The 24,841-nt window shown below is 31.8% G+C and overlaps 1 protein-coding gene and 1 long non-coding RNA gene across 2 annotated transcripts in view; one reads left to right on the forward strand and one right to left on the reverse strand.

The window, feature by feature from the left end:
* LOC133203944 (uncharacterized) lies at positions 1 to 623 on the forward strand. The gene is made up of 3 exons (XR_009723507.1): positions 1 to 95; positions 239 to 300; positions 530 to 623. It is a non-coding gene; the product is annotated as an uncharacterized LOC133203944 (long non-coding RNA).
* Positions 624 to 6,787: 6,164 nt separating this feature from the next.
* The window catches only part of LOC133203980 (uncharacterized), a 22,941-nt gene continuing 4,887 nt past the window's right edge, over positions 6,788 to 24,841 (reverse strand). The window contains exons 4-10 of the mRNA XM_061339770.1: positions 21,011 to 21,168; positions 20,435 to 20,663; positions 18,147 to 18,251; positions 11,942 to 12,104; positions 11,671 to 11,828; positions 8,699 to 8,773; positions 6,788 to 7,500 (exon numbers count right to left, since the gene is read on the reverse strand). Of these exons, the coding sequence (XP_061195754.1) occupies positions 7,445 to 7,500; positions 8,699 to 8,773; positions 11,671 to 11,828; positions 11,942 to 12,104; positions 18,147 to 18,251; positions 20,435 to 20,663; positions 21,011 to 21,168 (944 nt within the window). The 3' untranslated portion in view covers positions 6,788 to 7,444. The remainder of the gene's footprint in view (positions 7,501 to 8,698; positions 8,774 to 11,670; positions 11,829 to 11,941; positions 12,105 to 18,146; positions 18,252 to 20,434; positions 20,664 to 21,010; positions 21,169 to 24,841) is intronic.

The raw sequence follows: 24,841 nt of genomic DNA on the forward strand, positions 1-24,841 counted from the left end.
TACATTGATATGGATCTTTTCCTGCATTTTGCATTTTATATATTTATCTTTATAAATTCAGCATCAATAGGATTAAATCAAGAGGTGTGCGACAGGTAAGAAAAAAATCACCATACATGCATGTAGTTAAACTCTTGATGCTTTCTTTTTACTTTCTTTTTTCAGTTTATGCTCAATGAATTTAAAGTATTAATTTTGTAAATTTAATTATTTTACATTTTCCCACACCTTTGTTTAGTAACACTGGACCTGTATGCTGCGATGGATATAATCGGGATCAAATCACTGGAAAATGCATTCGTACGTAATAAATATCAAGGAAAAAATACTAAGGACTTTAATACATGTCCAGACATGTATATGTGGTTAACTTAGCCAAATTTTGATCTATAGTAATTTATTATATATGCTTTACAGATATGTGTTTCAATGACAAGCTCCTTAAATGTCGACGATTTGTAGCTACCTCAGGCAGTTACACAGTCATTTAGTATGCAAGCCTAATAATACTCTTCTTATCTTTCAACAGGTTGCAAACCTGGATACTTTGATCTGAATTGTGGTAAAAAATGCGAGTACCCTACATATGGAGAACAGTGCCAGAAAATATGCACATGTCCCAGAAAAGAATGCAATTTCTCTTATGGATGTATCGCTGAGTCTGGTATGAAATGTGCTACTATACTTCATCATTAGAGTTTATGGGGTTTGAATACATAGTTATAGGCAGAATGTTCTATCGTTAAATGATAACGTCCTACGGACCTGGTGGTGAGGGCCTGTCCCGAGACACAATTTGATTATTCTAGCTAGAATAGCTACTGTTTAATGATGAGGAGCAAAATGCGTTCTATAGCTTTAGGGCACGAAGCGATATTATTTTTGTTTGTTGATCTTGTTTATTTTGTTTTCTTTGTTTATTACTTTTTCAATTTTTTTGGCCAAGTCAAAAAGAAAATGTACTGTGTAACTGTTAAGATTTTATGTGTCTCTGCGTTTCTAATGGTTCCTGTGAATTTTTTTTCTTTAAACATTCTGTAATCCAAACCTTGTGATATGGAGGTTGTCGAGGCACACAGATCAACACTTTTACGAGGGTTGTACCAGAAAAACGCGAACTTTTTAAACATTTCAAAAACTATTCGACCAAAATAAAGAATTTCTTGCACCTTGTTGGGAAATGAAATTTTTGCTATTTTGACAAAATATTATAAAGTTTTAATGACATATGAATGTAAAAATAGCTTTTACAGGTTGTCAAATATCGCTGCTCGGCGCAAGGCAATTTTTCAAGTTTTAGAAATAGCATTTTCAGAAATGTTTTCTTTATTACCAGGCTATACGGAAATATAATGTGAAAAAAATTACTTCCATGAAATCTCTATGATCTGAAGTACTCATGTGTAAAAATTCATTAATTTAGCGTCACAAATGACAAAAAAATGACGTTAGATGCAAAAACACCTTTACTTAGATATTGTCAAAAATAGTGACGTCGGGCGAGAATGCGGAGCACTAAATTATCAAGCAGTACTGTTGAGCGGGATATGACTCCTGTCCACACGGGAAAAAGATATGTAAACGATGGAACGACACAAACATATATCTCGGACACAGATTTATACCTAGTTCAAGAGGTACGGGGATGGCTTGACTGGTTATTCGATGGAAGAAGCGTTTGGTAGACCAACAAACTGAAAAGTGAGAAGCTGGACGTCATACGTGGCGACGGCCGTATAACTGAGAAAGCAGTTAGGTTCACTTATGACCTAGGTTGAAAAATTGTTAAAGTTTATTAAAAGAATTAATTCCGCAATCTTTTGAAAACGCAAACTAATACCTGAGATGGATAACTTGATAACTAAAAGAAAATTAAATACAATGTCGAATTTATGCTTCAAACAAATTTTATCAGACGCACGATTCCATATTAAATTCACAAACGCCACGAGTTACGTTTTGACGTCGTCAATGTTGCGCCGACAGCTATTTTGCAAGATTCGTTTACCTGAGAGAAAAATGTTATTTATAGATATATTTTATTGAAATTTTTATGCATTATTAAAAAAAAAATGTTGATTATGGTGTATGCCAATTTTTAACTTTATAGTGTTAGTGAAACAGAAGATATTGAAAATGTTCGCGTTTTTTGGGGACAACCCTCGTACTTATTATAGCGTAAGCATTTTAAAGCCAGATATTTTATAAAATGAGTCAAATTGCGTTCTGCATGTTTGTGAATATAACAAAATATCATACTTTCTTCTTATAGATGAATACAGACAGTACCTGTTCTCATCGGGACCTTATAACAGAAAATCAACGTTGTCATTTGTCAAGCGGAAGGAAATGAACACAGTTATCAATACATATCGCAATTATCGAACGAAAGATCGGAGCACCACTCCTTCGGTCATTATTATTGGAAATGAATCAAGAATTTTGAAATCCGATTCTGATAAGAACATTTCAGATCATTGGAGCTTTTTTAGTGCTTTTATCATAGCAATAATAATTTGTGCTACACTGCTCTTGGGGGTAATTATCAAAATGGCCATTAAAATTATAAGAAAATATGTATGCAGAAGAAAAGACAAAATCCGTCAAAAAGGCTCACCCTTGATTATGTCTGATCCAATAAGGTCACAGTATTACGAATTGCACAGCATAAGTGCTTATAATGGTATATATGTAGCTGTGGATGAAATAGGCCAATCCTAAATCAATACTACGTATCTTACAACTATAACATCCAAGTAACAAGTATATTCAAGTATACACGAGAACAGAAAGAAAAGCTCACAGAAAATCAAAATGCATTCCAGAATTCTTCACTGCAAGAATTTGAGATAAAAGGATGATTGTATTAGTGAATAAAGAACTTTTATCTTGAAAATCGGCTAGCCTAATCTATAAATAATCTCCGTTCATATGGGATTAAAGTTGAATGCAGAACACAGTTAAGAGTTGCTAACATCTCTATGTTGTTGTTATATTTGTTGGTCAATAAAGAAATCAGAATCTTTACTCTCTACGAGAATATGATACATCAAGATACTCTTCGATCTATCTGGACACAAAGGTCGTAAAATGTAAATTTCGTATAAATTCTAAATTGTATTCTACGACTTTTCCCCCTACAAATTCAGAAAAAATGAAACCTTTCACACTTTGGCCACAATTCATTACGAATTTTTTTTTAATACTAGTATGTTGATGTATAGTATGCCTTATGTAATTTGTCGTCAGATTTTGATCCAAAGGGACTTGCCTCACTTTTTTTCATCCAAGACAATATGCAAGTTAACATTTTAAAGTAACATGGTACAGAATTAAATACCAACATAAAATATATCAAGTCAAGGTTACTCCCAAATCATACATTCAAATAAGATACGATTTTAATTTTTGAGAACATCAACTACGACGCTTCACGTTTGTATATTTTATAGGTAGCATATGAGTGTTTCATAATAATATGCCGGTGAGAAGCTTTGCAGTTCATATATCTCATGAATTTTCAAAAATTAAATTCATTTCTTATATTTACATTTTTTATGTTCCACAAACAAAGTTTGAATATATATATATATGTATATATATAGATATAGATATACAGTTATGATTAAAACGGTCAAAGAGTAATTATTTTGAAAATACTGTTCAAATTGTTTTTGCATTCAATATGTGACATGCCCGTAGGAAGCAAATTCAGCGGGGGGGGGGGGGGGGGGGGGGGGGGGGGGGAGGGAGGGCTATCTACTATCAAAAAAAAGGTCATCAAAAGTTATTATTCAGGGGGTATAAGCGTATAGTAGCTATGTTTTCTATAGTATTCTAATATATCGGCAAAATTATGCCCCCCCCCCCCCCGTTCTTATACCCATGTGTTGTATTTATGGTCAAAATGTTATTTTTGACTGTGATTTGTAATAATTATGCTGACCATTACATATATATACATGTATGTAGTAGGTTTTCCTAATAAATTTATCGGTAAAATTTGTATATATTCCTTACTGAGAGCGTCGTGGCAACGAACCCGAAGTACAATTTGTACTTCGTAATAAACTTGCTTACATGTAAAGAGAAAAATAATGAATACGGTATTGTACGAAAACAATTAAAGATGTAAAATTTTGTGCTTTAATCAATACATTTCATTTTTTTTTTTTTTTTTTTTTTTTTTTTTTTTTTGAAAACAGTCTTTTGTATAAAATACTCGGCCTATTTATATGGCGTTAAAAGCTAATTTTACACAGGTACTTGAGTCTTGGTTTATAAATATGTACGTACCTTATTGATATGTAAAAAAGTATAGAACATTATTTAAATATCAGTAATGTATAAACATATTTATAAACCAAGACCCAAGTACCTGTGAATTTTGAAACCCCCCCCCCCCCCCAAATCAATTTACCAGTAAAATGTGCAGATTCAGTGCTTTTATACTTGACGGGAATGAAATAAGAGTATCTGAAGTACAATATCCATAACATAGTATAACAGGTTTCACAATAAACGTCAATTAATGAAATTGTTAATTTTCAAGTTTTTACAAAGGGGGGGTTGGGGGGTGGAGACGTACATTTACTTCAAGCGAGATTTTGAACAAAGTATTTCTTCCTGCTATAAGCCTGTAGGCTGTCAGTAGAAACTACAAAATATTTTCTGTCGGTAGTAGTATAGATTCAATTCCCCGCGCTTGCGCGGGATTTCATCTAGTGCTTCATAAAACCAATACACATTTTATTGTGAAAACACTAACTGCACTAACTTTAAATAAAATGAGCCTTTTAAAAATATTCAATTTTCCTATACATGTTCTAACAAAAAATATGGATATGTGTACCCCAAATAATTGCAATTTAACTTTGAAAACAATTTTTAACATGACTAGTAAAGGAAATGGAATTATTGAATATATAATTGTTCCATAATAAAGCTATCAATTGTTACAACTTCCTGCTATTTTTAGAAATATCTCTGTATTCATTGATTTTTTTTTTTAATTGCTTCTGCTCAGAAGAAATCTTGCAAAATCATAGCTTAGTATTTTCCTCTTTCCAAATGGTTAGAAACAACATACAAGTACTAACACTGAATCATGACCTGAAAGAAATTTTCTTTTTTATTTTCTTTTTACTCAAAAAGACTGATTAGAAGCAGCAATTTTTAAGGACCCTCTATACACCAATGAAAAATGTTTTTAGGCTCTGAGAAAATTATATCATATAAAGATATAAATATGGAGTTTATCTATTTAATTTTCAACATAGGGTACCTGCCATTTATCCCCAGGAAAAATATTCAAAGACAATGAATTGTTCGTGAACTGAAATCACTGCTGTTTATTTAAATGGCAAAAATACATGCAAATAAGGCATTCAATTAATTCAACTAGACCAAATGAAATGTTCAGAATTTTTGAATTAATTACAAATTGAATAATAAATTTAGATTTCAATTTATTTCATTTTAGATCTAAGGGCAGATCACTCTAACTTCATAAAAATACCATGGAATTGGAACTCTTTAATGTGCAGTGTATAGAGGGTTCTTAAGTGATATAAAATGCAACTAGAAATATGTCCATAGGACATGAATGCCCCACCGAGGGTAGATTAGTAATGCAAAATGAAAATTTGTATTAGTGTATGAATTTGATGTGAATAACTTGAACAGTTTCTTTAAAATTGAAACTGAAATCTAAAAAGTTGGATATAGATGATAAATTCTCACCAAATTATGTATAAGTGCATAAACTTAAATAAATATATCTTAAATGGTTTCTGCAAATCTAAGAAAAGTGAGGTCAAGGTCACAGGAAAGTCCAAGGTCAAATGTTTTTGATGCAGTTGAATACTTCTCACAAATACGTATCAGCATACTTACATTTGATAAAAATATTTTGAATGGTTTATTTAAAACTGAGCTAAACACTAATTCAAAATATATGAAGTCAAGGTCAAAAGAAAGATCAAGGTCAAAAATGTTGATGCAGTTGAAAAGATTACATCAGTATGTATTAGCATATGAAGTTTGATAAAAATATTATAAATGTTTTCATTAAAACTGAGTTAAACACTAATTGAGAACAGTGAGGTCAAGGTCAAAAGAAAGGTCAAAGTCAAAAAATATTGATGCAGTTGAATAACTTACATCAGTATGTATCATAATATGAAGTTTGACACTAAATTAAGAAAAGTGAGGTCAAGGTCAAAGGAATGGTCATGGTCCAAAAATGTTGATGCATTTGAATAGCTCTCATCAGTATGTTTCAACATATGAAGTTTTATTACACTACCTTGAATGGTATCTTTAAAACTGAGTTAAACACTAATTTAAGAAAAGGGAGGTCAAGGTCAGAGGAAAGGTCAAGGTAAAAAAAAATATTGATGCAGTTGAATAGCCCTCATCAGTATGTATCAGCATATGAAGTTTGATAAAAATATCTTGGATGGTTTCTTCATTCTCATCAATATCTATCAGCATAAGAAGTTTGATAAAAATATCTTGGATAGTTTCTTTGAAACTGAGCTTTGAACGGAGCTAAACTCAAAGCGTGACGGAGAGACAGATGGAAGGACAGAAGGATGGAAAGACGGAAGGATGGACGGACGGAAGACGGACATGACAAACACTATATGCCCCGGCCATATTCATGGCGGGGCATAAAAATTATTTAACAAACATAAATTCTGTAACAATAAACATATGTATATATTCCAAATTCATAACTTGTTGTTGCTGGGGTTTGTTTTTTTTTATAAACAAATGCCCTAATATAAAATGCTGTAAATTAAAAATGAAAGAATTCTTATTGCTCAAGAAATATTTGTGAAATTTCATCACTATTTAATATATGTCATACTGATTATAATTTCATCAAGCATGCAATGTTAATAATGTCACATCATTTATCCATATCACATTCCAAAAACGTAAGCATACAGTTACATCAGCTATATTCATCATTATTATCAAATTATCACTTTCATTTCATTCATGTACCAATTATATGGTGTAATGGTATATGTACATAAATATTAGATAAGAACTTTCTCTTACATTGAAACATTTCTTAATTTCCTATCATAAGTTCAAATAAATATTTATGTAATATTACAGAAGATATTTTCTTGGTAAACACATTGCAACACATGACTATCAACACATTGACACAAAAAGTACTGAACAACCTTACACAATTTAAATATTTACATGTAAAACAATCCCTACATGATTGATTTATTTTTCATTATGAGATTAAAAGAAACATAAACATGCTAACTAAACAAAAGGGAACACATTCGTCAAAAAGAAGCCATTTGTATTGTAATGTCTCTTTATGTACAAACAAGTCAATCCCCCTGTGAGAATCTCATTCAATATTACCGGTATATCACCTCTCAATGCACAACAAGTCTTCATGTTTGTTACCTCAACAAGGATGTCCGTTCAAAAGCTCCATGTCTGGCTTTTCTCCTACAACGCCATCTGCAATTTTAAAATTTACAAACTTGGAAAAAATAGTACAAGTTTTGGACAAGACTGTAGCTCTACTGGTTTGAACTCGTACATGCAATATCTTAAATTTTTTTTATTTTTCAGTCAGGCCAAAACTGTATGAGGAGTAGGTTTCAAATTGACTTCAAGGTAATATGGTAAAAGTTTTCAAAATTCAAAATTGATGCACAGAATAATGCATTGTTTTACTATTGGAACAGAAGCATTTTAACGAATTTCATTATATATTGTTACTACAGCAAAAGCATTTATCAAGTTCAAATGCAATATTCAGAAATATTGACCTTGATTTCGTCTACTGCATGTAGAGATGTATTCACCAAATTTTATTCAAATCAAAGCTGTGGCAAGCTGTTAAATTTTGAAAGAATTTTACAGATAAACCTATTCTTAGTAACCACCAGACACCATATCATGTATCAAATTCTAAATCTGATAATTAGGGAATTTTAAGTAAGTCTACTTGATGTTCAAGTATTCACAAAATCTTTCAAATCAAACAAATGCTGTGGCAAGCAGTCTTGTTTTTTGGGGGGTTTTTTTTGTTTGTTTGTTTTTTTTGAAGAATTCTGCAGATATACCCTTTCGTAGTAACAACTGGGCATCATATCATGTATCAAATTCCGAATCTGAAAAAGAGAGCTTTTTGAGAAAATCTACTAAAATCATACCCCGTTTTATTCATACCAGTACCAAATCTGTAGTAGGAGCTTTGAATAGAATATGCACAAATTTTACTGTGCAATTACCTAACTCTGACAATGTTGTAATCATTGTAATGTATTTAACAAAGCCATCTCTTTTAGTATTTACACGAAGAGATTAAAATCAAGATAAATGATCTATTACATGTATAAAGCTGACTTGATGGTTTTGATTGATATTGTCAGTTCTAATTCAGTTTAAACCACTTTTACATGTAATAGCATTTCGTAAAGAGTAACATTTATAAATTGAAACTTGACTCTTTATGGCATTGATTTTGGAGGACTCATTTGATATACAGCAAGCACTCTAACAAAACAAACCAGATTTAAATAAATTTACACAATTGCACAGGGTATGATTTTTCCATTTCAGTTTTAAACGATTTAGAAAATGACAAAATAAATCCAGCAATTGGACATTTTAGAAAAGTCTGTTGCTAAATGTACAAATATTTATTTACCATTTTGTGTATGTGTTGCAGTTCCACCTTCATTAGAATTTTCAACACCATTTTCATCTGCAGCCCTCAGGAGCCCTAAAAATAAAAATTACATGTATTATCTTAACATATAAAAAAAAAACAACACATTTTGATTACTATTTTTAAGTATCAAACTATTGTTGTCTGACCCTAAGATGTAAATACTGTAACCTCAACCCTTAGGTCACAACTTCTAAAACTATGTACAAGTTACAGCTTTACTGATTGATTGATTGTGTGTTGTTTTACGTCCCGTTCGAGAATTTTTCACTCATATAGAAAGAAGACGGGCGTGTTTGGCATGTGATCTGCAGGAACAAGGCGTACGAAACATTTATAGTTTAAATGTCTACAATTTGATTGGCTGACCACAGCTGGACACACGTTACAAAAGTTACGCACATTGAAAAATGTTACATTTAGTTTGAAATACTTTGTCAAATTTAATATATCAGTCCACTTATCTTAATAATTACTACCTGTAAAACTTAGTAAGGCTTCACATAAATAATAAACACCTATAGGATATTGTTAAATGCAATTGCATGTATATATTAAAGTATCAGTAGGTTGGAAGAATTAATTGGGTTCACTTTCTGTGCAACAGAACCAGAATTTATCTTTTTGAAAATAAATCAGTACATAAAATTAAACTGAAAAAAGAACTGACTGTTTGTACTAAAAAAAAAAAATATTAACACTTGATGCAAGGATAGAACCAAAAATACTGACATGTCACATGCATACATGTAATTTCTGTTTACATTTTCTATGTACTCATAAGAGTCCTAGTTAATGAGAGAAGCAAGCCTCCCCCCCCCAAAAAAAAAAGAATGAAGTTTATCAGGGGTTCTATGCCCACAAGAGGACTCAGGACCTTCTTAAATGTTGTGAGAATGACCCCTACACTGGGGTAATCCTCATCTTCAAACAAGGGAATATGAATTTCACAATTCTAAAATACAGAGTTAATCTTTGAATACTTAATGACCCAGGGATAATTACTGATTACTATGGGGTGATGATTTAAACAAACTTGAATCTACACTACCTGAGGATGCTTCCATATTAATATGACCAATAATTGCTTTGATGTCCTGAGAGGAAGATTTTTTAAACATTTTTCCTAGTATGCAATCCATAACTCATAATTTGAACAAACTTAAATCTACACTACCTAATTATGCTTCCATATAATTATGACCAATCATGGCTTTGTTGTTCTTGAAAAGAAGAATTTTAAAGATTCTTCCGATGTATTCCTATGTAAAACATTGATCAACCATTGTGGACCAAATTTACCCTCGGAGGTCATGATTTGAACAAATGTTAATCTACACAACCTGACGATGCTTCCATGTCAATATGACCAATCAAGGTTTGCTGTACTTGAGAAGAAGATTTTTAAAGATTTTTCCGATGTCGCAGGTGAGTTAAGGCTAGGAATAGGGATTTCTATGCAAATAATCTAATTAAAATGCCTAAGGACTATATCTATTATGCAGAGAAAGTTAAAACTTATAGTTTAATACATACTTGGTACCCACGACATGAGATAGACAGTACACATTATGACGTCATATAATGATGTCATTGTTCTTTACTACACAAGATTATAAGAGACATCAACAAAAATGCTTCGGCGCAAGGGCATGCTCCATTTTATTTAACTGAAATAAGGTATATTTAGAAGCAAAATTTCCAAAGTTTGCTGGTATTGCTGCACAAATATCAACAGCTGAGTTGTATAATTTCTATTTGTAAAGTTTTAAGTTGAATCAAGGTAAAAATGTACAGTCTGGTTTAAGTTTCCTCAAATTTCGATTAAATGAGAAAATGCCTAGGATTTGTGCAGTAGTTTTATTAATCTATAGAATATTCTTCTTACTATTATAAAATTTTTATGTAAAAATAAATAGGGTAATCCCTTGCGCCGAAGCTGTTTTGTTGAGGTGTTTTATTACCTCCAGTAGGAAAGATCAGTGACGTCATAATGTGTACTGGCTATATTATATCGTGGGTACTAAATATGCATAAGAAAATGAATCAAAACTTTCTCTGAATAATTAATATACTTCTTATGCGTTTTTATTAGCTCATTTGCATAGAAACGCCTATACCTGGCCTTAACTCACATGCGTGTATTCCTATGTAAAACTTTGATCGTCCATTATGGCCCCACCCTACACCCGGGGTCATGATTTGAACAAACTTAAATTTACAATGCCTGAGAATGCTTCTATATAAATATAATTAATCATGTTCTTGCTTTTTTTTGAGAAAATTTTTCCTATGTATTCCTATATTAATCTTTTCTCCCCCATTGTGGCCCCAACCTTCCCCTCGGAGTCATAATTTGAACAAACTTGAATCTACACTACCTAATTATGCTTCCATATAATTATGACCAATCATGGCTTTGTTGTTCTTGAGAAGAAGAATTTTAAAGATTCTTCCGATGTATTCTTATGTAAAACATTGATCGACCATTGTGGACCCAATTTACCCTCAGAGGTCATGATTTGAGCAAACATTAATCTACACAACCTGACGATGCTTCAGTATCAATATGACCAATCAAGGTTTTGCTGTACTTGAGAAGAAGATTTTTAAAGATTCTTCCGATGTATACTATATTCTATGTAAAACTTTGATCGTCCATTGTGGCCCCATCCTATCCCCAAGGGTAATGATATTAACAAATTTGAATCTACATTACCTGTGCATGTTTTCTATATCAATATGACTAATCATGGCCTTGCTGTTCTTCATCAGAAGATTTTTAAACATTTTTTTTTTACTATATGTTCCTTTCAATACTAATTTTCACTTATTCTTAATTATCTTCTCTTGAAAGAGGGCATTACAAAAGACCTTCATTCATTCAGTGCCCTCATTTTCAACTCGGAAATCTGCATCAATTTTATGAAAGAAAATTGCATGACTCGTACTCTTTTGCTCATTCTTCCCTGGGTGCGCTGAAAAATCAGTAGAATTCCATTGTCCTCCTTTTCTCCTGTTCAACCAGTAAATGATTGTACATATACAGCATATCACAACAACTGGTAAAAGAGTACCAAGCAGAATCCCAGTTATAGATCCAACATTTCTACAAATGAAATATCATAATTGGTTTATTAAGAGAATAAAGTGTATAAGCAATGCAACTAATCACAGAGTGCAGCCCACAATATATCTGTGAAAACAATTCATTTCTTTTACCTGACAGAAGCATTAGAAGAGTTACTGTCCTTATTTCTCCAGTTTGTCCTGCCAGGAGTTGTTTGAGCTTCAGACACTGTTGTTTGTGAGGGTTTTGTTATACTCATTGTTGCAGGAGATGGTGGCTTTGTTGTGTTTGTCACTATTTCAAAACATAGTGGATCTGTAAAAGTAAATAAAAGAGGACTTCTGAAAGTACATAATATTCTATATTTTTCCAACTTCTAAAGGATGACTGTACTTAATGCTGGAATTTGGGTCTTTTTTGGTTGTTCTTTTGGTTGTCCTGTTGCTATTATTTCTTTCTCCTATTCCATTTTTATATATCTATGAAAGATTTCTGTCAATATGGCACCAAATCTAAATGTTAAAATGATTTTGGACTGTGATACAATACAAGAGGCCCAAGGGCCTTAATGGTCACCTGAGTATAATGTAACGATCCATAGATTAAAAAATAAGCTGATAAATAAAGGCATGTTGCCCAAAAGCAAGAAAAACACGATAATCAGGGATCAGCAAAATATTAATTTAGTACTCAATAACAAATCTTAAAGTTGATCTATTTATTTGCCCGTACTTTCCCCCATTTGTCACTATCCTCATATGGATTAAACAAACCAATAGTTCTAGTGCACTGTTAGTTAACACATTTCATTCCCCTTCACATTGGCCTCTCTTGTTTTTTTTTTTATTTACTGTACAAAGACATGGTATTTTTGTCTCATTTTAATTTATCTAGTATTGATTTCAAATATTTAACTGACCATTAAAAACTATGAAAGTACTTCTGTACAAAATATTATAAAATTTCTTGTATAATTCTGCTATTCAATTGACCTTTTAAGTTACATTAACAGTTACTTTTTTTTTTTTTTTGAATTTTGAATTTGAAAACGTCATAGTTCTTTGGTACGTTGCATGAACTGATGAAGAGTACATGTTCATGTAATTTGCTGCCACCTGAATGCTGAAAATCAGTAAAATAGCTTTATGAGAGAGAGAGATAGATAGAGAGAGAGAGAGAAAGAGGGAACACTGTATATTATTTGAAATTAAAATTGCTACAACCGGCCCATAGAAAACAATTCGAGTACGGAGAGGGGTGGGGGGGCTCATCGAAATAAAACAATAATAAAAAAATTATCTTAATTTCATCTACTTAATCATGCGAATTTACAGTTTTGTTTGTTTTCTTTCTTGTTTTTATTTATTTTTAAACATTTAGAATTTTGTTTGTTAACATGCCGCTCCAGTATGTACATGTATGTAGTGGGGTGGGGGGTGGGGGGGGTGGGGGGGGCAGGGTTAGACAAATAGCATTGCCCGACGCCCGGGACAACCAATTTTGTTTGGCAGGCAAGTTATTTGATAAGTGGTACCTGCCCGCGGACAAGTGTTTGTCAAGTTAATAAAAAATTGAAATGTAATGAATCACAGTAGAGCACCTGTTTTTCGCTGCTGTTCATCACTACATCGAATACTCAGTCGGAACTCCTCTAGAATTTACCCATTCATGTGTATTTAAAATAAAACATAGCAGCTATTGATTCCATGGCAAAAATGTTGACGAGGATTTTTAGACCTTTTTAGGTATTGTAAAATGTAAAATCATGCCATGAATATAAACGTTTTACACTGATACTAAAATTGGAGCTGTTGACTGGCGATCACAGAAAGTCACTATCGGCATGCTGTGGTGGTTTTCATAATCAAATACTGTATAATATATTTTTGTTTTCAATTAAATAAATACACATTATTTTTAAATAAAAAAAAAATAGGGAATACCTCATTAAAGTATTTGAAGAAAAAAGACTGAAACTTTGACTTTACTAATACCCCGAAAATACGGAAAGAAATCTGAATCTTAAATGTAAAATTTTACTACTAAAATATGTGATCATGTATGCATATTATGCAGGATATGAAATAACTTTTTTCAGTTTGAAATTGTAAGTTGACAATGTGAACTTTAATTCTATTAAATGCTTGATATTCATATGCCTTGCAATTAGACATCATCAAATGATTTGACGTCTTCATTTTTTTTCTCTTTGAGTATTTTTGGGATGTTAAAGTGATACAGAGAAATGTTTAAATTATATACATGTACCTGTATATAGATCATGTAGATATGCGCACTGCACAAGCTAAGAAATCTCCCTGGAACAAGACTTACCTCTATTTTTTTCTGTGGAAGAATTAAGTGATTTTGAGTTTAGTTTGGTCCCCATGTAGTGTATCAGTTGAGAAATAATTTAATGTTTAACGATAATGCTTTCATTTTGTGTTAATTAAGAAAAAGGTGGGACAAGCATACTTTTTGATAGGACAAGTAATTTTACGATGGTAACCTGTCCGAGGGCAAGTACTGAAAAATTCTATTTGTCTACCCCTGTGGGGGGGGGGGGGGGGGTGGGGGGGGGGGTCATGAACCAGTAAGGAACACAAACTATTCAAATGATCATTTACATGTATTTGAAAACAACTTCAAAAAAATAATATATTCTTATCTAAGGACCAGTTTTGTTTGTTTTTGTTTTTTGATTGTTGTTGATGCTGTTTTTTTTTATAAGCCTTCCATTAAACTCGCCTTATAAAACAATGATTTATAGCATGGAAGTAATTTATAAATGATCTGTAAAACAAAACTCAAGGTACACTGTATGAGAATTTTTAGTGATTATCACGACCTACATATACATGTAATGGACGACAACCTAGCTAACATGTAAATGTAAACGGCTAAATATGAAAACTTAGCATTTTACGTGTACAGTATGTCTCAGCTATTTCATAGATAAGATCATAGTTCAGTTGTTTGTCTTTCAAACATTTAAATTACGATTTAGCAATTGCAATTACAATTGGAAGTTCAAACTTATTTTAAAATGCATGAATAATTGTAAATAAATGAATTTGAAAGCTTTTTTTTTTATTAAGATACTCTTATCAACTTCACTCCATCCAATTAATCGAAAATAAATTTAAGAGGGCTGGGTGGTTGTGGCCATTTTCAGACTATATTGATCTCCTTTAAAAGAAGAGTTCCATATAAAGATATACAAAAATGATCAAATTTTAAAAAAATGTTTGAAATTTTTGTTTGCTAAATGATAGTTGACAGATTAAGATATCATATCTAAAAAATATAGTTATATCTGATGGTTAATTTGTTGACCCCCCAGCCTCCTTAACACCTTTTCTTCTTTTTCTTTCAAGATATACTTAGCTTGTAAGTTAAGAAAAATAAAAGTTATAATTCTACATCAACTGTATGGAGAAATTCTTGAAAATTTATCAACGTTCTCCATATTCTCACTTACATGTACATGTTTCGATCATCATAAAAACAGTAATGATCGATTTCACTACTGTATTTGGAATATACAAGGGGTGGGGCTTACTGATGGCAAGATTAAAGCGGGGTCCGCTTCACGCATGAGTGCATAAAGCTTACCCGGAAAGCGAACGCCGGGTTCGCTCTAGCGGACCCAGAGCTGACCCCGAGCGAACGCAGAGCGACCCGAGGCGCACCCAGAGTGGTCCCAAATTTTCTGAAGCGGACCCACAGCGGACCCCGAGCGAACCCAGGAAGCAAACCCAGGGTGCACTTTGGGTTCGCTCTGGTGTTAGGTTGTGTCCGGTCGGTACTGTACCTCTTCATTCGTTTGCATAATACATCTCCATGTTTTATCATTTCTATGTTTATAATAATTATATGTTTTCAAGAAAGAGAAGTATTACTTCCTAATAGGATAGTATGCTAAATGCATTGCAAGTGATATTCAATATTTTATCAATTTAAGCACTCCTGCTAAAAATGCCTATTGTCAAAATTTAAATCTGCTTTGAAATTTTTCGAGCTCTTATAGAATACAGTAAAACACAGTTATAGCGAAGTCCTCTGACCTTAAATTTACTTTGCTGTATCCGTAATTCTTTATATCCGAATAAAAAATTCGTAAAATTATATAAAGCAAATTCGTAATACACGTTTTCCTTTAAGTATGACTGCCGAATATGTTCAGGGAAATGTTAAATGCAAAAAAAATATCTTGGAGAACTACAAATTTTAGATAAATTTAATTTCAAACACACATACTTATGGAAACAATGTCAGTTCAATACTTTAAATTTTGTGATCTTAAAAATTAGTTACAAAAGATGTATTTTGCGTTATTTTAACTTACACGGGATACAAAATCAATTCTCTATATCCGTATATTCATTATATCCGTGTTCGGTTTATCGTAAAATATTACAAGGATTTGTTAAGATTTTTGCCGGGGATCTGAAAAAACTTCGTTATATTCATAAGTTCGCTATATCCGTGTTCGTACTAAATGGGTTTTGCTGTATCTATATTTACAAGATTTGGAAGAAAATTCTTTGACCCTATGACCCCCAAAATAATGCCAGGAAACTTTTTGAACAGCTCAAGAATATGCATTTTAAACATTACAGACCAAATCATTTCCATGTTATTTCATTTCCTATGACAGCAATACCCACTCCCCTCCCACAATCCATAGCACCTGTGCTGCATGCTAAACATAAGCTCCATGCACCAAAATGCAGATAACTGAGATTGAATTTCCTTGATTATAATAGAATATCTGGTCTAAAAATTGAACCATTCATTGTATCTCATACTACAAGTTATTCCTGGGACCATGATCTTAGGCAAACTTAACTATACTTCAACCAGAAGTCTCTGATGAGACTGTAGCTCTACTGGTCTGTAAGTATAACGAAGGAAAAGTATCACTTGGATTTGAAACTTTGCAACATGCAGCAATAAATAGAATTATGTATCTTAAGGTGGCTCATTACACCACTTCTTGATGATGTATTACACAGAAAAATAAACCTCCATTGTTTCGTCCATTTTCTCTTGGGGAAGAATTGTACAAGGTTCGCTTTGCTGATGATCTAAGTCTTTAAAATGCTCTAAAAATAACTACATGTGATGTTGAAAACGATGAGAACAACGGATTCATTATAAATCACGAAGGAAGAAGGTTTATTTTTAAGTAGACACCAAAGAGAATGACAGTCAAATCTTCGCTACCCAAGTAGTGTACAATGTCATAGCGAAAGTAGCAAGTTCTACCACTGACAACATGTACGTATAGAGGAAATTTGAGTTGAAATCTACAACCTCGTTGAAATAAATTATGCATGTAATTGACTTGCGCTTTTAGAGTACTGTACTCTTGTTGGTTTGTGTGCTTGTCTTTATTTCTTTGTAAATTGTAAATCATTCTAGAAAATTTAGCTTATTCTGATATGTTCAACCGTTCCTGAGTGTTTTGGGTCAGGGGATTTAGGAAAGATAACTCTTGCAAGTGGATTTTTTATTCCAATTATTTTTTAAATTGGAATTTTCATTTCCTTAAAACATTTTTCATTCAATTTGTCACTTGTTATCCATTAATATACATTCCTTGTCTATTTATAATATAACTGATTTTCCAAATTATTCATGCAATGATTAAGAAGAAAATCACATAAATTCTTTTTTGAGAGAAGATTATTTTTTTTAATAAAAATAACATTGAATATTATGAAGTGTTATTATATTTCTTACATATATCTGAAGATGATATCCATCACTTGACACTGAGATTTCTGCAATACTATCAATCAGAAACTTGAAATGAAACATTTAACCAAAATCAGAAAAAAGATTAAAAAATCTTAAAAATATTTATTGTATCATAACCTCCATTTGGATATTTGAAATCTACATAATAAGTGGTGCTGTAATGAATCTAAAATAAACTGGGGGTGTAATGAGCCTCCTTAATTAGCCTACTTGTGTACCAAGTTATAATGAAATCAAAGTATTTCACAGAAATAACCATTTTTAGTAACCATGGCAACATCATTTACTGAAATCAAAAAACCGATATACACTATTATGTATCATAGTGTAGTCTAATTGTGTGCCATATTTGACTGAAATCAAACCAAACTTTTGCAGGAGTAATGTTTTAAAGGAATTTTACAGAAATTTCTATTTTTAGTAACCATGGCAACAGCATTCAATCAAAGATTGGCTAAGTTGTTCTTTAAAAGTTCTCAGACAAAAGACATGCAGCCAGAAAAACAAGGGAATAACTTTGATTAGAAAAGCATACTTTGGCTTTGGTTCAGATAAACTAATAAAAATAAGCTTTTAACAAAATAAACTTACATTTATATACATCTGTTGAGTTGTAAACTATTTTTATTTCTTTAAGTGAGAAATTTTGGCGGTTTTGGACTTGTCTCCCTCTTTCGTTAAATTCTGGACAATATCCTAAATGAAAAAAAAAATTAATACACATGTAAATTTACAATTTACATAAATCAAACTTATATCAAATTCAACAACAAGTTTTTCACAAAAAAAAATAAAGGTAATGAGCTGAAAAAGATCGTCTTATTTTGAAACTGATCTCTTGTCCTGCATACCTTTGCTATTACAACCTTAAACTTAATTATTATAATAAAAAAAGATTTCAAAAAGTTAATTTAATATTTCGATCTTTCTCAGCATATTACTAAGGAGGGAATTAACTAACAATTCCCTACCAAGACTCTCAAATACAAATGTCAATAAACATTCTTACTTACAAGCATTGCTAATAAAGAGAAATTGCAAATTTGAAAGATGATACTGTAGAGCCAGTGCAAAGTTTTATTAAACAGTTATGAAATGGATCTGAGGGAAATATAAAATTTATGGTTCCCCAAGAGAGGAAACTATTTCCAGAGGCGGCGAAGCCGCTAAGGGAAATAGTTTCCTGCCGAGGGGAATCATAAATTTGACATTTCCTGAGTACCCATTCCGTAACTGTTTTATTATACTGAAACAATCTTGGGAGATTTATTAAACTAGAGACTCAGACATTTTTTAAAAGAATAAAGAGGTGTTTAAATAATCACAAATGCATGTCATAAAAAAATATTGTAAGATAACTAATGCATCAATACCGAGAAAAATAAAATTATTAAAAAATATAAAATAATTTCACTGACACTTCGAAGGATTATCGTTGTCTTCATTTTGCTAGAATTCCAGTATGATTTTGACATCACATGTCGAAATGTTTTGACGTCATAGTTACATTGCTAATAACATTACGTCACAGACTTGAGATTCTTTGAAGGGTCCGCACACTGTTCATTTTAATTGGTTAAAATTATTAATAAATATTCATGAGGGAGTAGTCCCAGGGAGTAGCTCCGATTTTTCAGGGAGTAGTCCTCAGATGAGTGAAATGGTATCTTCTCAGGGAAATAGACAGTTTTATGCACAGGTACTTGTGGACAGGACCCCCCCCCTTTTTTTTATACCTCTACTGTTATTACTCTATATAAAATCAATACCATAAAACCACAGGTACTTGTGGACAGGACCCCCCCCCCCCCCCCCCCCCGATATTCAACCCCAGGGCTTGTTGGAAATTTTTTTCACAAATTATATTTATTACACTTATTCATCATGTGTACCATAGGAAAAAATCGTGAAAACCCCAAAATAATCGTTCCACATAAAAAATACCCCACTATACATTATAAGAGAGAAAGGTCTCTCTTATAATGTATAGTGGGGTATTTTTTATGTGGAACGATTATTTTGGGGTTTTCACGATTTTTTCCTATGGTACACATGATGAATAAGTGTAATAAATATAATTTGTGAAAAAAAATTCCAACAAGCCCTGGGGTTGAATATCGGGGGGGGGGGGGGGGGGGGGTCCTGTCCACAAGTACCTGTGGTTTTATGGTATTGATTTTATATAGAGTAATAACAGTAGAGGTATTAAAAAAAGTTTTTATTGTGCATGGAAAAATATTACCCTCAAGTTGCTCGTTTACAAAGTTCCAAGACAGAAGCATGCATTTGGGAATCAAATTTCACTTTCTAAATTAGGATCAAACTCGATAATATAAGTATTAACTTTATAATTCCAAATTTTGTTCTCATCAATATTTTATTTATATACGTGAAATATAAAGATGACATGTACATGTATCATAAATTTGCACATCACAGTTTAATGATATTCTTTTTTTAAAATCAAAGTCAAAAGAAGTCAAAAATGATCTGAAAGGTGTTTTAAAATGCTATCTAATCCATTATGTTGTGTAATCCAGCCAATTTTTATGGAACCCATGGGTGTCTGAATAAGACAGATTTTACTGAAAGTTTTTTTTCCAATATTTGTGCAAGGAAATCTTAAACACATCTACTAGCTGTCATAGATTTTTTTCTACATAGTATAATATGCTTTATTGTGAAAAACATATCAGAAAACTGAAATATAATCTTTTTGTATAGATGGGGAAAAAACCTATATTTTTATAAACAATTTTAAATGTGAATTAGAATTACACAAAATCTTAATGTAGATGTATTTTTTTTATTTTTTATTTCATTATTATTATTATTATTTTTATTTTTTTTTTTTTTGCACAAGAACAAGATTAACAAACCGGGCTGGATGTATCTGGGATCTGCACACACTTCTATTGTAGCATTTCCAAATCCGTTCACTACACAGTGGTATTTCAAAGTGGTACATTGTGATGGAACTAAAGCCGAGCAGTTCATAAGGTTTGCTGCTGTGTCCCAATCAAGTCTGTTTGTAGGGCATTTTTGAACTGTTTTTATTGTTTTTACTGCTGCAATCGTGCACTCATCAATTGCTCCAGATGATGCAGCCTAAAATATTTTCAATTTTCTTACTGAAAATTATGTTTATTAGTGTGATAAATAACATGTGTCATTGTTATCTTCTTTGCAAGTCCTGCATGCATTCTGATACATGTAATTTAAAAGAAATTTCATAATTAACATTTTTGAAAGTAATCATAACAGATCTTGAACTAGGAAAATTTCAATCAGCGGTGAAATATTTTATCAAAATTTGCTTCAAAATTGCCAAATGATTCCAAAAAAAATGATTTTTTTGAAATATTAGAATATATTAAAACTTAAGGGACTTGAGATACAAAGACAGACAAAAAGCAGACAACTTTCATTTAGCTCATTGTAAGAATACCACTCACCATGCTGAAGAGCAGGAACATCAAAAAACCAAATGTTTTAAAACCCCATTTGGTTTCAAAGAATTTAGTACACATCACAGTAGCAGCCATTAAGTTCTTAAAAATGATGCAACATATATGAACTTTTCCATGCTCTTTGGACAGAAATTCCCTAAATCCTAGAATTGTAGAAAAAAAAGTATAATTTGAAATGTCTTGAAAACACATACACACACATGGCCAATGGCCCTTGACACTCGCAGAGTACATGTCACAAGTATTTCTTTATACTCCCCAAGTTGCATTTTACCTGTTTTATGACAAAAATATAATTTTCTGTTTCTTCAAAAACATAAGTAATAAATACTTTCAAGTTATGATTTGCATGATCTTTTTTTTTCTTTTCTTATTTGCCTTGAGACAGCTTACAAACTAGAACTATCCGAAATGGGCATAAACCATAGGGAGAGAGCAGCTGCAGATCTTAATCCTTCTGTCCAATTCCAAATAAATATAGATAACACCTGCTTGATCAGAGATGCTCTTACAAAAATGATTAAGACTGCCTTCACACATTCAGGTTATTTATTTATCTTTAACTGGATGCATGTCCACTCATTATTCCACACTCCCAAGGAATGAATAGATTTACACTATCTGCTGTGTGACTGCATTTTTGTAGTAAAATATATAATGAATATTTATGACATTATTGTTAAAAAACAAGATTTTTTTTTAATTTGTCACAAAGCTTTTATAACAAAACAAAAAAAAAAACTGTTCAGTTTTAATATTCTTTTTTTTAATAATAAAAATTAATGCATTGTGGCTACTCACTTTGAAAAAAATAGGCTCTTTGAAAAAAATTTTCAAAGTCACTGTACATTAAAATTGGAAAACAAATTCAATGCACTTTAAAAAAAATTTACAAAGTGCGTTAAATTTGAGACAAAATCAACGCACTTTGAAAAAATTTTTCAAAGTGCATAAAGAGTGTACATCAACATTTTTTACCATGGAGACACTTAACACACTTTGAAAAAATATGTATAGCATCATTAGTCCCCTACTGGTGAAACCGGAGGGGACTATAGGTTTCCTCTGAGACTGTCTGTCTGTCTGTCCCTCTAGCTGTCCGTCTATCTCGCTGTTCCTCTGTCTGTCTGTCAGTCTGTCCCACTTGGTTTTCCGCTCCTTTTTTTTTTAATGTTTGTAGATATTGAGCTGATTTTTGGTATGTGAGTGTACAAAATTGAATACAATGCAAATCAAAAAAAAAATGTATAAAATGCATAAATATGTTTTTTCATTCCTCTAAATACAATTCAAATAACTGTTTAAAAAAAAGCCATCAAATTTTTCAGGAATAAACAATTTTTTTTATACTTCTAAATACTTATAAAATAACTATAATAAGACCATCATATTGTGCTGAAAATTATTTTCAATGAGCATACAAACTTGGACTCCATTTTGTGGCATTGCTCGTACCCCTAAGGATCATATTTAACATGTTTAAAAAAAATAGAAAATTATAAATACAGAAAATAAGTATTAGGAAGTCCTTAGTAGATTGAAATTTAGTTCTTTTCAAATTGAAAGTCCATTAATGTTCATTGTCAAAAATCAAAAAATTAATTATCTTTTTGCTAAACTGTTGTCAGATATCCATATGTTATTATATCTGGTAATCTCTCTGTAAACATCACACCTTGCACATTTTTTTTTCAAAGTGCATTAATATGGTCGATATCAATGTACTTTGAAAAGAAATATTATTTTTTTAAAGTGTGTTAACTTGGTTCCAAATTTAACGCACTTTGAAAATTTTTTTCAAAGTGCGTAATTTTTCAAAGTGCTTTGTAACAATGCATACTCAAACTCTTAGATTTTGCCTTAAAACTTTTTTTTTTTTTATACTAGGGTGTTTTTTTTTAAGTTTCAATGACCTGGTTTAAAGTTGCAATTCACATTTTTCTTCAGATGTACCAACTGGTAGTTTCTGGATTCTAAGTGCCTCAAATGTACATGTATGTGAACCCCAAATGTGAGACTAAGTCAATTTAATAATCAAAAGCCTGAAGGGCTTCAATGGCGTCGAATAAGAAAAACAATTTTTGATCTTTTTTAATTTGAAGATAGCAATGTCAAGTGGGGGACTCAGGAGACATAATAAAAAAAATAGTTTTGAACAAAATATAACAATTACAGTCTGGAGCCTTTTGTCATGGTTCTAATGGAGCAGGGTTCAAATTTACAAGACACCGTCAAACATGTTCATGCTAAATTCTTTTCAGTCAATTGAAGAACTATGAAGGATTTCATGAATTTATATAATATTCTTTCTAATTGCCAATGTCAAAGCATTGTTTTAGTGACTGCATCTAAACTTCAACCATGACAAGTATGATCGAGTTATGATAGGGCGTGGTATACGGTATACTGGGAAATGGAGGAAATGGAGAAATACAGTAATACTGGTCAATATCATTAGCTTTTAGGATAAAATTAGTTAGATTGTATAAGTAAAGCTAAGATTTATAAATTCAATCTTTTTAGTCTTGTAGTATTTGTGTTTATATAATTTTGTAATTATTTTACCACCTGTTGTGTTGTTTGTGTTACACGGTTATCGTTCTGTTAGTCATGTCATTTGACGCACCTTTTCTGTAGAAATTCATCCACAACCATCACCTTTTTCTTGTGTGAAAATAAAACATACATAGTTGTTTTGCAATAGAATTGATTGTAGATATAATTGATGCAATTTTATTTTCAAGCTTTTATTCATTGTGAGCGTTTTCAAAGAAATTGGTTTATAGCTATTGCTTTTTTCTAGTGTTGTCAACGAGTACCCGGTTAACCGGTTAATCATCGAATGATGCGAGTATCAGTCAGTAAAACTGCTACTCGGTTACTCTGATATGTTGAATTTATAAAGTAAATCAGTAAAAATAATGTATTTTTGTTTATTATGTCCCCATTTTATTTACCATTATTTAACGTTAGTCTCGACCTAGCGTTTTACAAATGCGATAGATTTGTTTTGATTAGTATTTCACAGTTTATCTAATTGATGATTTTGATTGCAAAGGTGTATGCAAGAAGGCTTGATTTAATTATAATTATCTCACATTATCCTGTGCTAGTCTGCTGTACAAGATTAAAGAAGATGCCGCCACAGGCATCGAAAGCATGGAAATATTTTTAATAGAATGGCTGAATTTCAATCTGTGAGGTGTAAATTAAGTGAAATGGAATTTCCACACATGGGTGGGACAACTAAAATGCTTAACCACCTCAGACTGAAGTTTAACTGTGAAACCAACGATATATAAAAACAGTGCGACATTTAACTTCGGAGACGACATTGTCCAGACTTTTTATTACCATTTCTAATTGTGATGTCCAAAAATAAATTATAACACTTGGTGGGATTTCTTAGCAGTATCTACAGGTCTCAAGTTGAACTCTCAAATATCTCTTTTTTTAAAGATATGAAATCTTAAAAGTCAGAATCCCATGGGAGAATGGTGGGATTTTTAGTCATAGCAACTATCCCACCTTTCTCCCATGGGAGAAAAAGTGTCAGATGGGATTTTTTCTCCCATAAATTTGCTCAAATGGGATAAATCCCACGGATATTGACAATGAGTCATTTTCTCCCATACATTGATAAACATGGGGTATATCTCATAGATTATGATGAGTGAGATGTAATTTATTTTTTGGACATCACAATATAGAAATAGTATAAAAAGTGTCAAGAGTTAAATGTCGCACTGTTTAAAGCGCAAAACAGCCAACGATTACAGGGTGTTCGAGAACAAATTAATTTAGAAGAGACTGTGT

Source organism: Saccostrea echinata, unplaced genomic scaffold (genome assembly GCF_033153115.1).
Source record: "Saccostrea echinata isolate AGI-Se365-2 ecotype Australia unplaced genomic scaffold, CSIRO_AGI_Sech_v1 ptg000052l, whole genome shotgun sequence".
Classification (NCBI taxonomy): domain Eukaryota; kingdom Metazoa; phylum Mollusca; class Bivalvia; order Ostreida; family Ostreidae; genus Saccostrea; species Saccostrea echinata.